At 37.3% G+C, this 14,072-nt stretch overlaps 1 protein-coding gene across 3 annotated transcripts in view; it reads left to right on the top strand.

Annotated features, from left to right (window-relative positions):
- The window catches only part of MYLK (myosin light chain kinase), a gene marked incomplete at its 5' end in the record, with an annotated part of 144,848 nt that overhangs the window by 87,914 nt on the left and 42,862 nt on the right, over positions 1 to 14,072 (top strand). For all 3 annotated transcript variants that reach the window (XM_080347251.1, XM_080347252.1, XM_080347253.1), the window contains 2 exons: positions 10,232 to 10,282; positions 11,469 to 11,596. In XM_080347251.1, the coding sequence (XP_080203377.1) occupies positions 10,232 to 10,282; positions 11,469 to 11,596 (179 nt within the window). The remainder of the gene's footprint in view (positions 1 to 10,231; positions 10,283 to 11,468; positions 11,597 to 14,072) is intronic.

Genomic DNA, 14,072 nt, shown 5'->3' with positions numbered 1-14,072 from the left:
TGTAAATAATAGCAATTAAGAACAATCATTTGTTCTTGCAGATCACTAGAAAAGAACATTTTAAAGCTATTTAAAGCTCCACAGGATGGTGTTTTTAACAGTGTTTTCTATGCCCATGAGTGTGTACGTTTCCTCTGATCCTCCCAGCAGTGTTATCAATTGCAGCTTTCCCAGGAGAAAGTGTGAATCAGGAACTAAGTCTAAATATGCAGATACATGACACGATCCACATCCTGCTGGAATCACTGCTTGTCTTGCTACTGATTTTACTGGAAATTGGATACAGGTAGCAAAACAGAAGCTAGCAATTCTGTCTTAAGAAATTATTGGGAAAATAAAGTTGAAATACCGGTGAATGGTTTTCTTAAGGTTATTCCATAGCATATTGCATCAGTGATTAAAGTTCTTGAACTTCTCATAAGCTCTTTTTCAAAATACCTTTAAAACATCTTTACTGTTTAACTGAAAGCATCAAGGTAACCAGAGAGAATGTTAGGAAGTTGGGCTTTGGAAGAGACTTTGGAAAAATGCGTACTTAATTTTAAAAGGATTTGGCTGCAGAGATTCCACAGGTGGTGTTTAACATCTCAGCCTCGGTCATTGAGGACTGCAGATATTTTTCTGCCTGAAATGAGTGTTGTATTTGTATGTTTGTCAGGGGAAAAATATACAAAACTGATCCAGTAGGCTTCACAATTCCAATTTAAACAGAAACTCCTTTCAGACACAGAGATTTTAAAGTTCCTTACCTGAAAGAGAATGGGCTTAACAAGTCAGATACTTGCATCTTTACTGTATTTGTCTTGAAAAGAAGGTTAATAAAGAATGGCTGTGAAGTAAGATGTCCCTATCTAATACGAAGATAAATTTTTAGTCAGATATTTTCTAGTCTTTGTTACCACATCAACTCACCAACAGTCCTAATGGCAAGTAGAGCGTGAGGAATAATATTGAAGAAACAGAGAACAAAATTTCTTAATAAGCCCACTGAATAATTTTGAATAGTGAATTTAGTCACAACAGTGTATACTGTATGGGGTACTGGAGCTATATACTCTGTCATATTTAGAAATACTTCTCGGGGTGGGGGTGGGGGGGAAATTCATTTTCTGTAAGAAAGTACATGTCAAATTTCATGGTTCCCAGTTATGTCAAACTTTTCTCCTTTCAGATAAATTATAAGTGATCCACTTCCCCCACCCCAGGAGAAACCTTCAGGACAGTAATTAACTTTTAGTTCAGGAAAGCAAAAATCGATACATTTCTTTTTGTGAGAGATTGAATGTTGTCAGTGTGTTTAATCTGTAGACTTCATCTCACTGTGAGAACAGCTGCTGACCCAGGTCATTTGACTGCTCATTCTGGCAATGTTATTTTATTACTGGAAACTTGGGGTTTGTAAGCTACAGAAGTCCAATCATAAGTAAAATTTTGAGCATTACTGCTTCTAAAATGCAATATATAGTAGACTCTGGTCTAGAATAACCAGTTTTTCTCAAAAAAAATCATCTAAGAAGGCAGTTTTTAACAATAACTCTGAATGGATGCATGCAGTGTTTATGTGCATAAAGCTCTCATGCTAGCAAATTAGGAAAATTACGATATATTTTTTTGCTTACAATTATTATTCTGTCACCAGAATTTAGTAATAATTATGACTCTGCAGAATGCCAGTCTGTAATGATAAATAGAATAGCACTCGGTAATGATAAATAGATTAAATATTAATGTTTTTCAATCCTGAGGAAGAAGAAAGGAAAGACACCTCGTTTTAATGTTGGAATTGGTTCATTCTTCACTGACTATACTGATTTAGGTTTTGTCGCTTGTGTCTTTGCTATGTGGATTTGAAATGCCACTGAGTTAGAATAATAAAGTGTTATATTTCTTCTGCACAGATAAAAAAGACTAGAAGAAGCAGTGGAAAATTGGAACCTTTCATTATTTATCATACTCCATGCTATGCCAGAAAATCAGTGGATAATCTAAGGGTCTTCTAGTTTGACATAACCCTGCAGCAGAAATACTAAGCTAAAAATTCTCACCACTTGAACATTTCTCTAGTGAGCACCTGCTGTAAAGGTCTTTGGGCACCCTATTCCCATTGAAATAAGATGTGCAATTAGCCCAAGATCACACATTCATTTGCAGGCCTAGAACTCAAATTTCTTCATCCTCAGTCTTTCGAGTAGTTTGCTTGCCACATCCAGAATACTACAGTGTTTTTTTAAAAAGACATCCCAAAAATTTACATAAAACATAAGTTTTCCAAAAGGCAGATTTTTTTAATTAATTTTTTTTTTTGAGAGAGAGGTACTGGGGAAAAAGACATATTACAACAGTTAAATGTTCTTTCTTGAACCTGACCAGGGCTGAGCAAAGCAACATAACTTTACTATAGTAGGAAGAACCTTTATCCCAACCATTGCTACTGAGAACAGAATGGGCTTTAATGTTTTAGAAAATAGCCCACCTAAATCTAAGCATTGGATTAAAGTGTTTGGAAAGAAATGCTCACTCGTTTTTGTAGGGCTAATTCACAGCACTACTTCCAGTAAATATTAAGAAATGGCAACTATCACTTGTCATAATCAGTGGTATGAAAACCTCACAGGATATCCTGGGTTCCCTCATCAGAGTAATACACTTGTTAAACCAGCTGTTCCCATACCCAATCCACACATATTAAAGGGATGACCCAGCACAGAGCCTCATTGCACAAGTAAAAGTTCTTCTGCTCAGTTAAAAGTAAAGTTATGTCAAAGAAAATAACTTCCTTCATACACCTTCAAGTAAAGGGGCCCAAAATACACTACTTAGCAGTATTTGGTATCTTGCTGATATAAATCTGTTATATCTGCTACTATGTAAAATCCATTTGATTTCCTGTCAAACATATTTTTTGGTTAAGTAATGATGCATTCTCTTGCTGACAGTTGTTAATAAAATGTCACCGCTGACATTGTCCAGATCAAATCTTCTGCAAGGCTGCACTGTTATCTTCCCATTTCTTGACATTGTTGGTACTTAAACAGAAGGCTGAGCAGTGACATCTCTGAAGGAGCGTGTCATAAATGTAACTAAGTCAGACAGGACTCCTTGTCATTTATATCTTATTTTCCATAGCGGGTGGGTTTCTAGGCATTTTAATTGCCATGGAAAAATTATGAGTCAGTGGCCAAGTGATTAGTACGCAGTTCTGTTATTTACTCTTCAATAAACAATCTTGTCAGAGAATCCAATTCCAAAAGCACCATCATTAAAACATTTGACTTGATGTGTCCAGTTTAAATAATATATAACTAAACCTCCTTCCATTCTATCAATATAATATGAATACAAAACATTTCCAAATCTTCCTTTCATGTCAGATTGTTTTGTCCTCACTATATAATATGCTGATTTCCAAGGGAAGAACTCAGTTACTAAGGAAGTAAATAATCAGGCCAGAGATGTTCTTTCAATTGCAGAAATAAGAGCACTGTGTAGCAGCTGTAATCTGGTGATGGTGCTGCTGCCGTCCTCTTTGGTCCCTGAGGGAGTCTGAGATGCTTTTAAGGGTCAACGACGCCGTTCATATCAGTTCTCTCCGTTCCACTCATTTCCCAGTAGGTCCATGCTGCTCTGCTCATGGCTGGTGCAAAAAGACCTATGAGATTTTCTGCACAGTGAGTGCAAGTACTCGGTGTGTTGGAAGAACATGAGTTACATTGCCAGGGAAGGCTCTGACCAAACTTTTTCAAGGAAAATAATTAATGTTTTTTTCTAAGAGAAGCTGAAACTTCCTCTTTTAGTCTATGTAAATGCAATTGCCATGAGCTGGTTTTGAGACCTAGATATTATTTCTCTGAAACTCGGAATAATGAAAGGTGCTGATATCATTCCTCAGGACTGGAGTCCAAGAATAAGGAGCTGTGGCACAAGGCCAACCACACTAGCTGAAGTTAGAAGGCGATGTAAGATTTAACTTGGTGATTCTGAAGGTTTATTGCCTCCACAGATGGAAAGAAAATTCAGTTACTGTACGTTTAAAGAAAGCAATGGAGAAACACTGATTTGTTGTGTAAATCACCTCTCCTTGATGCCCAGTTCAGCACTGTTTAGTTAATGCCAGGTATGCATTTTGAATCTCTGCCAGCTTACTTTACAGCTTGCACCAGACTGACATTTTCTGAGTTAATATTGTCACAGAACAGTATTTTCCATGTGTTTTTCATACAGTCCATCCTACATAGCTGTATGTTGACAGAAGAAGACAGAAATGTTTATTGGCTGTCTCATGCAGAGAGAAATGAGAACAGTTTTTGCAACGTGGCCTTGAACTGAGGAGATGCCACACACAATTAATTCCCAGTTCAGTTATTGACTAGAAATGGCAGCACTGAGGCATGTAATAGAAGCATTGACCAAAGTTTCTCCTCTATAAAACAAGGACCTAAATCCAATGGCTTAATTAATGTGCAAAAATATATAACATCTAGCTTTTCCCACTGAAATCATTTGGATCTTCTGAATGTCCAAATGACCTGACAGTATTTTCCTACTTACTAGACTGAGTATCAGGCTAGTAATCTAGTTTTGATTGCTATTCCTACACACTTTGGCACAGCATTTTAGCATCTAATTGTAGCTGTTCTCACAGGACACGAGAAATATGAAAATGAAATCTAGATTTAAGAAATCAACGTTGCTGTGTTGCTCTCAGAAGAGCTTTTAGTGGAATGCACATGAGCTGGGTTCTTTGTAAGCTCTATTTGATACTGGATCTCTTCTGCTCAGATCAGCTTTAATTGCAGAAATTGCTCAAGCACTGTCCTATGAAAGTGCTGTGGAATTGATTCTTCCTCCAGCTGAGCTGTTTTAAAATCCTGAGTCACTTTCACTGTAGTGTGTTGCATTATTGAAGCTCTTAGTGTGCTCGTATACGTGAGCTCTCTCTTGACTGGAATGCATGAGTATTTCCTGGATTTTAATTTTTATTTTGAGGAGGTGGTTGAATTTTTTTTCAATTAGAGGACAATCTCTGCTTGATTTAGAAAGTAAATATGGTATGTTGCCACAAAATGACAGTTGTTTTTAATGAAAAATATAAAAGCTATTAAAAACTCTTTTGAAACATGCACACGCAAATAAGTGTCTTGTATGGCATTTAGTTTTTTAATTTCTGCCTGTCATCAAATTTAAGCCAGAGTTGCTTTTTATTTTACTGTATGTAGATAATAAACAGTTATTTGGAAACAGTATGGGGAATTTACTCTTTGAGAAGCAATGAAGCAGCACTGTTTAAGCATTCAAACCTTGATAAAGTAATCAGGCTACTGGTGCTAGTGCATTGTCACTGTCATTCTTCCCTATAGCAATTAGTGTAGGTTCATGAATGTATGAATAAATTGGTAAGTAATGATGTGTTGTCTTTTTCTACTACAATTGTAGCAATCATCTGTCTCCTATTTCATTTTGTCTGTGCTAATGCCTATAATAAGTTTCTGTACCATCAAGGAAGTCTATAGCAGAAGATAGAACTAAATAATTAATTGCCTTGACCATAAGGTCAAGTGTTTTATTTTTTCTGTACTTCTAGGTGTCAGTCACTCCTTTTTTTCCAGCAGAGCAGTGAGTAGTGAAGCTTTACAGACAACAGTCACCTTTGATTCAGCCTCTGATATCTACCCCCAGAGGGATCTGAAGGAGGTTGCACAGTGATTCATTTACACGTGGGAGAGAGAGACTTCATAATGTCACATCCCACATGTCTGAAGCATTCAAGTGAGATGGGGAAGAAGGAGCAGAGACTTGAAGCTGGGTTTTCCATCTCCTGTATAAATATTCTTGTTACCATGATATGTGACACTTTGCAGACATGAGTTCTTTTTTTTCAGCTTCTCTTAAAGGAAACTGAAAATAAACTGATTTAGATACTCTCAGTAGATGAAATCTTTAAAAGTTTTACATGAGGAGAAAATAGTTTCCTATGTGTCTATAGTATTAGAGTATGTCATTAGCCCTTCTGCTATTCTGAGCTAAAATGAGGCTATTCCTCTAGCAGAAAAGAGCAGAGAAATGTCTTGGTCCTTATGTTAATGGAGTTAGGTATTTACTATACTCTTGCACAAGGTGCTGAAATCCATCACTGTCGAAGACATGCACATAATTTTAGGCACGTCCCTCAAGGAAGACAGTAGGAATTATGGACTGGTTGGAAATGCTATCCTGAGTACTGATGTTTTTTTCAGATTGTAAGAGTTTTACTTCATGCTTTATGAAAGCAAGTTGTGCAGAGAGCAATTTCAGGGGAGGGCTATGCCTATTTTTAGTAAAATTCCAAAAAAGGGAAACAAAAAAGAAGGACGGAGGCTTCTGAACATATCTGCTCTCATGAATTCAACATCAGGACAAAGAATGGCACAACCAAACATCCCACAGCTATTGGTCTATATGGGATCTTTCCCTTTTTTAGTTTATGTCCCCCTCCAAATACAAGCTCTCTAAGAGGCAAACCTGCCTATAGAGTTATGTAAATATCAGCCCTGTAATGTTTACATTAAGTTGTTTCTAGAAGGCAGATTCATTTAAGGAGAAAATATTATGTCCTTTTTCTTCCAGACTGGTTTTCAGCTTCAGCCTGTTTCAATGTAAATATCCAGAGAGACAAACTGCCTTTTTTTAAAAAAATTAAAAAAGCAGAAGAGGCAGACTTGAACTAAAGTTTCCAAGAGGCTGAAATATTTTAATGAAAACAATCATTTGACCTTGTCAACTTTGGGTAATCTTATTAGATTTTTTTCACTAACTGTCTCCAGCAGGTTTTGAAATAGAAGTTGCATTTCAAAAAAAATGCATGAGATGAGCTGATATTCTCAAGGAAGACCTAAGAACAGTGGAGTGTGCCCTATTAGTCAAAGGCAGCTGCACAGACCCTGAGACACATCCTTGGATTTATCCCCTTCCACACTGCCCCTGCCTTTCATTTCTGCTCAGGGCTATTTGTGTCTGCAAAACAGGATATTCAGACAGACCTTCCAGCAACCCTTTGCAATCTGCATGGTTTGATGAAGTCCAGTGACAGTCTGTATATCCTCAGTTAAGTGAATGTAATGTCCTGGTGGGTAAAAACTAAACAACAAACACATTTTTTTTTATATTTGCATATAAAAAGTAGTACCCTAGCTGAATGAGGTGATGGATTCATGTTCTTTGCTTTGCCACTATGGAAATCTTCATTTTGGTGAGAGCCTTTTGAACTGTCTTAAGCACAGCCCTTGGTTTTCCAGGGCTAGAAGGGACACTATGCATTTATTCCACTTACAGGGTAAATTAATACCTGGTGGTTCATTATACATCCTATCCTATATAGAAACATTGTTCTTTATTAGTGATGAGTTGAAAGTCACTGACTGTAGTTGTGAATGCACAAATTATGTTGTTGAGGTTCCTTCTGTGATTAACTGAAAGTGGCTGATAGAAGGCAGAGAAAATGAGAGTAGTATCTTGAGTATATAGGTATCCATTCTTTGCATATATTTTGCAGAGTCAGAGAGTGACATTGTTAGCCAGGAGGAAAAAAAAAATAATAATAAATTAAAAATAATATATTAAGAATCAGAATGAAACATGAACATTTGGAGAGTGTGATGATTCCACAAGCACCTTGCTTGTTAACTTAGATGCTACAAATAAATGTACAATGTAGACCAAGAGGTGACAGCTGATGGAAAATCATGCTGGATTAAGGAATTTACTTTTTCTCCTATTTGTCTGTGGTGACATTTCTGAAAAATAGCAATAATATCTGCAGTCCAAGATGGCACTTGACAAATATGGTGGTTTTTCCTCATTGTTGGTGCTCTTTGCTCTTACCAGGCTAATGGAGTGTGGAAGTAATCAAATTCATTTAATTGCTTTAGCTTGTATGAAAAGCCATTGTAGTTCTGAAGAGATGCCCAAGAGCTATTTCATTCTCTGTTTACAGAAGAGCAGAGAATCTGATGTCAAATACAGCACACGTACACACACAAATATTCACATGTTTTTAAATTGTATAACTGAGCTAGTTTCATGGGATTATGCACCTAATGAATACCTAAAGGATTACATCCATTAATAGGGATGTTTAACAGCAGGTGATAGGCCAGACTCCACAGCCCTTCTAGCTGGTACCTGACCATATAGGCAGTTTCATCCATGTAACTGTAACTACAGCCTGAAATAAATGAGAGTTTTAGCCCAGGGTGTGACCATAAAACAAAACACCGCTTGTCGCCTTTGCTGATATAGCTTGAGCAGGACAGAGGAGCTGGAGATGTATTTGCTGTCACTACTACAGCAGCTAGGGTACATGGCAGTCTGTTGGTGGCCCAAAATGGGTCTCTTCAACAAGCAGTAGAGCTCTTTGAAGGCCTCCAGTTAAACAGGAGGTCAGATGGAAGACATGGCAGGACAGATACCCAGATCATGCCCTGGCGGTCCACTTATACTGAGGTAAACACCTCACAAGTATGAATCTAAACCTTTAATTAGTTCTGTTAAGCCAATAGTCATTACAGAAGGACTTCTTGGGACACATCTGACTTTTCATTTTGACTCATCCATAAGTACTGCAAGAATAGCCTACCTCTGCGATGTTGCATTTCTGGTTACAACAAAATCAATAAAGACAGAACATATAAAAGCTAAGCATACTTTGAGAGAAAATTACTATGAAATTAAAGTTTAAAAAAAGAAGGTGGCAACAACTTCTTCTATGTACAACGCATAGTCAAATATTCCCCAAAATGAACTGAACAAACTGTGCTGTTAACAGCTAAACCATAATATATTTATTAAAGCATTTGGTCTTTTAACAACCTATAGCACATCAGTTACTATTTCCAGTGACTCTGAAATTTAAAATCAATCTTCACATCTGTCTGTCGCTTGAGCTGTAATGTTATAATGTGAACCCCATGGTGGGTTCACAACTGATGGCTCCTTATTCATGGGGCGCCAGGTGATGTATTCCCTGGGTAGCATGCACAGCTGGTAGTTTGCTGTGGCAAAGGGGGTTAAAATAAAAGACTGTCTGTATTGGTTTGGAGTTTTGAAGATTTTTTTTTGCTGCTCAGTGTCTTTGATATAACATAAGTAAACAATGAACCGAAAAATTCAGACCTTTTGCGACTGTTATGACTATCACTAGGCACATATGTATATGCTGCCAGATATTCAAAAGCACTGAGCAGACACTGCCTCCATCAGAGGCAATAACATCTTCAAAGCCAGACTACTTCAATCAAGCTGCCTGCTTGAGCAGAAGAAAATAGGAAATGTCCTTTCAGAGCAGAGGCCATCCTCTGACAAGGATGCTTTGGATAGCAGATAAAAAGAGAGTGCTCTCCAAGGAATGAACCCCTCCACTTCTGGAATTCAGTGGTTTGAAGGCATTCAGACTAGACCTAACTCTGAACCTTTTGAACCTGTTTACATTTTTGTCTTGCAAAACATTACTTGTCTGCAAACACATCATACGTGTGCTATGTTTTTAAATGCTTCTTTTGCTACTTTCATGCCTGCTGCCCAGTAACTTAATTTGGTGGCCCTTGTGAAAAATAGCTACTAGTCATTTTCTACCTACCTGTCTTCTCCTTCTTTCTACCTACCAATCACAATTTGTTGAATATTGTCTTCCCAATATTTGTGTGCCCAGGTTTTAAAATTCGGTTTTGACTCTTTCTTTTGTGAATAAAGCAAAATGCTGTCCCTGCCCAGGGAAGAGGATGAGGCAGAGGGGCAATACTAGTGTTTACTGCCTGTATATTGCGTATTTGCTAGCTCACCAGTGGTGTAAGAAGTAATATGTGGTGTTAACTGCCCTAATTTTAAGTGACCACATTCAGCATTGACAATGCTGGAAATCTGAGCTGAAATTCAGTATGAGACTGATCTTGTCCCTATGTTTTCACCACAGTTAAAGTGCTGTAAGGAATGGAGTATCACAGAGTATGGGAGATGTGTAGCAAATTGCTTTGATTCTTTAAAAGGTTCCAGCTTCGAATGTGAGTGTTCTGAGGATCATTCAGGATAATAAAAGGGGATTTTTTTAAGTATTTTTAATTCTTGAGTTTAATATGCTGAAAGAACATACTAGATTCTCAACTGCCAACAAAGTATCACTATGGATGTAAGCTTTGCATTTAGGTTGGTACCTTCCAAAGTTCACCTTTTAATTAACTTTTTTTTTTTTTTAATTAACTAGGTGAAGCAACAGTGAAGAAGAAACCAGCTCCAAAGACTCCTCCAAAAGCAGGTAATTTGTTGCATGTGTCATCCTGTAGGAATAAATAAAAAACAGTAATGTTTTAAAGAACAGACACCACATTTTTAGGTAGAGCTGTTTGCCTACTGAATTTGTTTAGATATGTGATTAAAGGGTGAGTATGAAGTTTTATGAGGAGAAAACTGGAAAGCAAAGTCCATTTTTCAAACTCGCCCTTAAGGTTACGTAACACTAAGACTTAAATGACGAGCATGGAAAAAAGTTTATATTGAATAAGCCATAGCAAGATCCTACCAAATGTCAGCAGTAGTATTGCAACAACACACCTGAGCCATCAGTGAAAGAGATTTCAGTGCCTTAAAACTTTGTCAGACTTTCCAATTGTTCAAGCTCTTTTCTTCGCATATGTGTGCCTCAGCCTAGTTTGCTTCATGCATTTCAAATCACAAAATATTTTTCAGAGAACGAGTCTAGGGGAAGAAGAAAAAAACAAAACAACAACAACAAAACCACACTTTGTTTTAATTACACAGAAAAGAAAAAGAAAGCACAATTTTCATACCCAGTAGTCCTGTGCTTCGGATAGGAATGTTACATTTGCCAGGAGGTCGTTCTAATTTTGGAGAATGCCATTGATTGTTTCTGTCAAAGTGTTCTCGAATCTGCTCGCATACACATGTACACAAACCCCCTCAAATATTTTTTCCACTGTGCTGCTTCTGTAAAGCAACAGAACAGGTTTCACTCTGGAGTGGTCCAGGCTGTGATATTTCTGGCATCTGTCCTGAGCAGCTACCAGGGCTCTGGCACACTCAGCATCACACCCAAGAGCTGGGGAGCAGCACATTAGCAAAAGAGATGTTCTGCCATTTATTGATACTCAGGCAGTGAGAGGGAAGAGGAGAAGAAATATCTGATCCAGACATGGAGTAGTATGACTATTTGGAATTGGTGGTAGGTCTTAACACTTTGGATTTCTGTACGTTGATCTTGCATGAGAAAACTTCTGATGGGTAGACTGTTATTGCTTCACTACAGTAGAATTAACAATGTCCACAATTGTTTCATTGCAAGCAACAAAAGAATACTAATCTGGATTTCAAATGCTGCTCTGAAACTGTGCAGCTGAGAGGTGTATATGTTTTGAATTTTAAGAAAAATAGAAAGCACAGTCACCTAAAGAGAGATATTTTATTTATTTATTTTTTTCCATCAGCTGTTCCTCCTCAGATTACTCAGTTCCCAGAAGACAGAAAAGTCCGTGCGGGTGAATCAGTGGAACTGTTTGCCAAGGTGGTAGGAACAACACCCATAACTTGCACCTGGATGAAATTCCGTAAGCAGGTAAATTGTTTTCTGGTCCTTTTTAAAGACAATTGAAAAAGTAGAGCTGGAAAGAAACTCCAGTGACCCACCTTGTCCATCTCCCTTCCCTAGAAACTGGCAAAGTCCATTGTAATTCCTACCAGATGTTTTTCTCACCTCTGCTGAAAACTTTCCAATAATAAAGATTTCACAGCCTCCATTAGCAGCCTATAGCAGTGCTTAAATATCCATAGTTTTAGAAATTTCTTCCTAATGCCAACCTAAATCTTTCCTGCTACAGTTTAAAGCCTTTGCTGCCTGTCCCCTCCTATAACAAATGACTGTTCCTTTGAGAAAAGGCTTAGACAATGTAATTAAAGGGTAGGTGATGTGAAAGATATGGGTATCTGAAAAGTCCCTGTCACAGAAAATGTTTCTCTCCTTCAAAAATAACCTCTTCTTCATTGATGCTTGGTCTAAAGTTATGTCAGAGGGGCACAATGCCATATAAGAAGCCTGAGTGAAATGCCTTACAACACAGGCATCACCAAGCAAGACACAACCGCAATTATGTTGCTGTGAGTGCTCTCACCCCTCAAAGTTTAAAGTTACTTCTACTTGAATTAATTTCCTTGAACTATATTATATGTGTCCATAAGGGCAGTTTCTAAAGAGAATTGCTTTAACAAATAATAAAACCACTCGAAATCGAATAACCCAATATGCAAGTACAAACTGGAAGATGAAGTGCCATGTTAGGACAAGCAAATGTAAATATGTACTGTAGATGCTCTTCTGTTTATTTCATTCTGACCTCATTATGCACTCTGTAGAACATAAATAACAACATCTCTTCCTACAAGAAAGTTTAGACTCTAAATCTAGATGTGTCAGCATTTAATTGAAAGAATTCAAAACAATTTGCTAGTGCAAAGGGTATTTCAGAGTCCATCTTTGCTAACCCTAAATAAACTCTTACTTTAGAGGAAAGGATGTTTATTTGTTTGATTTTTTTTTTTTTTACTGACCTCCTACATTTTCTCCAGTTTCAAGATTGGAGTTAAAAAGTGGCCTACTCATTTCTACAAAAATAGGTCTCAGAAGCTCCAGTGACATTCAGTGTCCAGTTTTATTGAGCTTTGTATTAACACATTGGTAAAATGTAGTCTTCAAAAGAGAGTTTCTGGTTTGTGCAAAATTCTGAGTTCATTGTTGAATACAGCAATCCTATTTACACAGATTTCAAGGCCATTTTTATATATGAAATCTGTGTGATAACAGAGAACAGCAGCCATATCAGATCCATAACCTGTGATTCTACACCTTTTTTTCTTTGTAAAAGGTTATTTTTACCATATTTATACTTCATTTAGTTATTCATTATGAGACAAATGGAAGGTTTGCAAAATCATACATTAAAATGACATCTAAATTTTTTAATGGTGATATAGAAAGGAAAAAAACTTCAGGAAGGTTAATTAACAGTGTATGAGGACAAGTGAGGGCAGCAATCTTTCTTTTATTAAATTAAATGGGGAGCCAGTGACTATGTATCGTGTTGCAGCATTTTTTTCCTTTTGGCTTATACTTCACCACACATTGTTTTATTCTTGGATTTCTGCCTCTTCTATAAACGTGGTTGATTTCAACTCTGTTCCAGTCACAGTTCTAAAAGTGAAAATCACCCAGGTGTTCTCACAGTTTTCATGGGGGCTATTTGTAGCAGTGATTTGAGCAGATTCAGGAAGTGGTGAGCTGTGATTTCAGCGCTGCCACTATGTGCTGCAGCGTGCGGGAGGGATGGCAGTCTAGCTGAGAGATGCTGGAACTGTGCTGAGCTAAAAAGGGTAAAGCCTTTGAAAGCCTCTTCTTTAGCAGAGGAGCAAAACCCATCGTTTAACACTGATAACTGTTGGAGATTCTTAGCTACAACCAGTGACTTTCTTTTGGGAATATGGGGTTCCAGCTGAGCATCCTTTCACAGCTTTCCATGCATAATGTACACTTTGTTCTAGTAGGCTGATTTTTTTATTGTTGATACCCTTCGACTAATTCTAATGAAGCAAAATATATAAGACAGCGTAGAAGCTCAGAAGAACAAAGTAGAGGAGTGGGGAGGAACAATTTTCAGTATAATTTAAACTGTAATCCTACATAATCCCACTCATTAACTTTCTATTCAAGTTACTGTAAGAGCATCTTTCTCAGGTTACTTTTGGGCATATAGTAATGTACGCGTCTCACCAGCTGAGGAGAAAGCAGCACAAGTCCTGCTCTTAGCCTTGTAGTTTCTTATTTTCTGAATATATGAGACAAGATAAGACAAACTAAATAGCCTTCACTTATAATGAAATTCTGAGAATGAGCTGCAAGGGTCACTTATCTAAGAAGGAAGTTGTGGGAGGAAGAAGGGCATTGACATTATGTTGTCTGTTTCATAAGAACGCAGTGTACAGCTTCTATAATTGCAGTATAGCATTATGAGGTTTTTAAATAATGTCATGTCTCAAGCTAA

Source organism: Nesoenas mayeri, assembly GCF_963082525.1.
Source record: "Nesoenas mayeri genome assembly, chromosome: 6".
Lineage (NCBI taxonomy): Eukaryota > Metazoa > Chordata > Aves > Columbiformes > Columbidae > Nesoenas > Nesoenas mayeri.
This window is presented reverse-complemented; position numbering and strand designations above follow the sequence as displayed.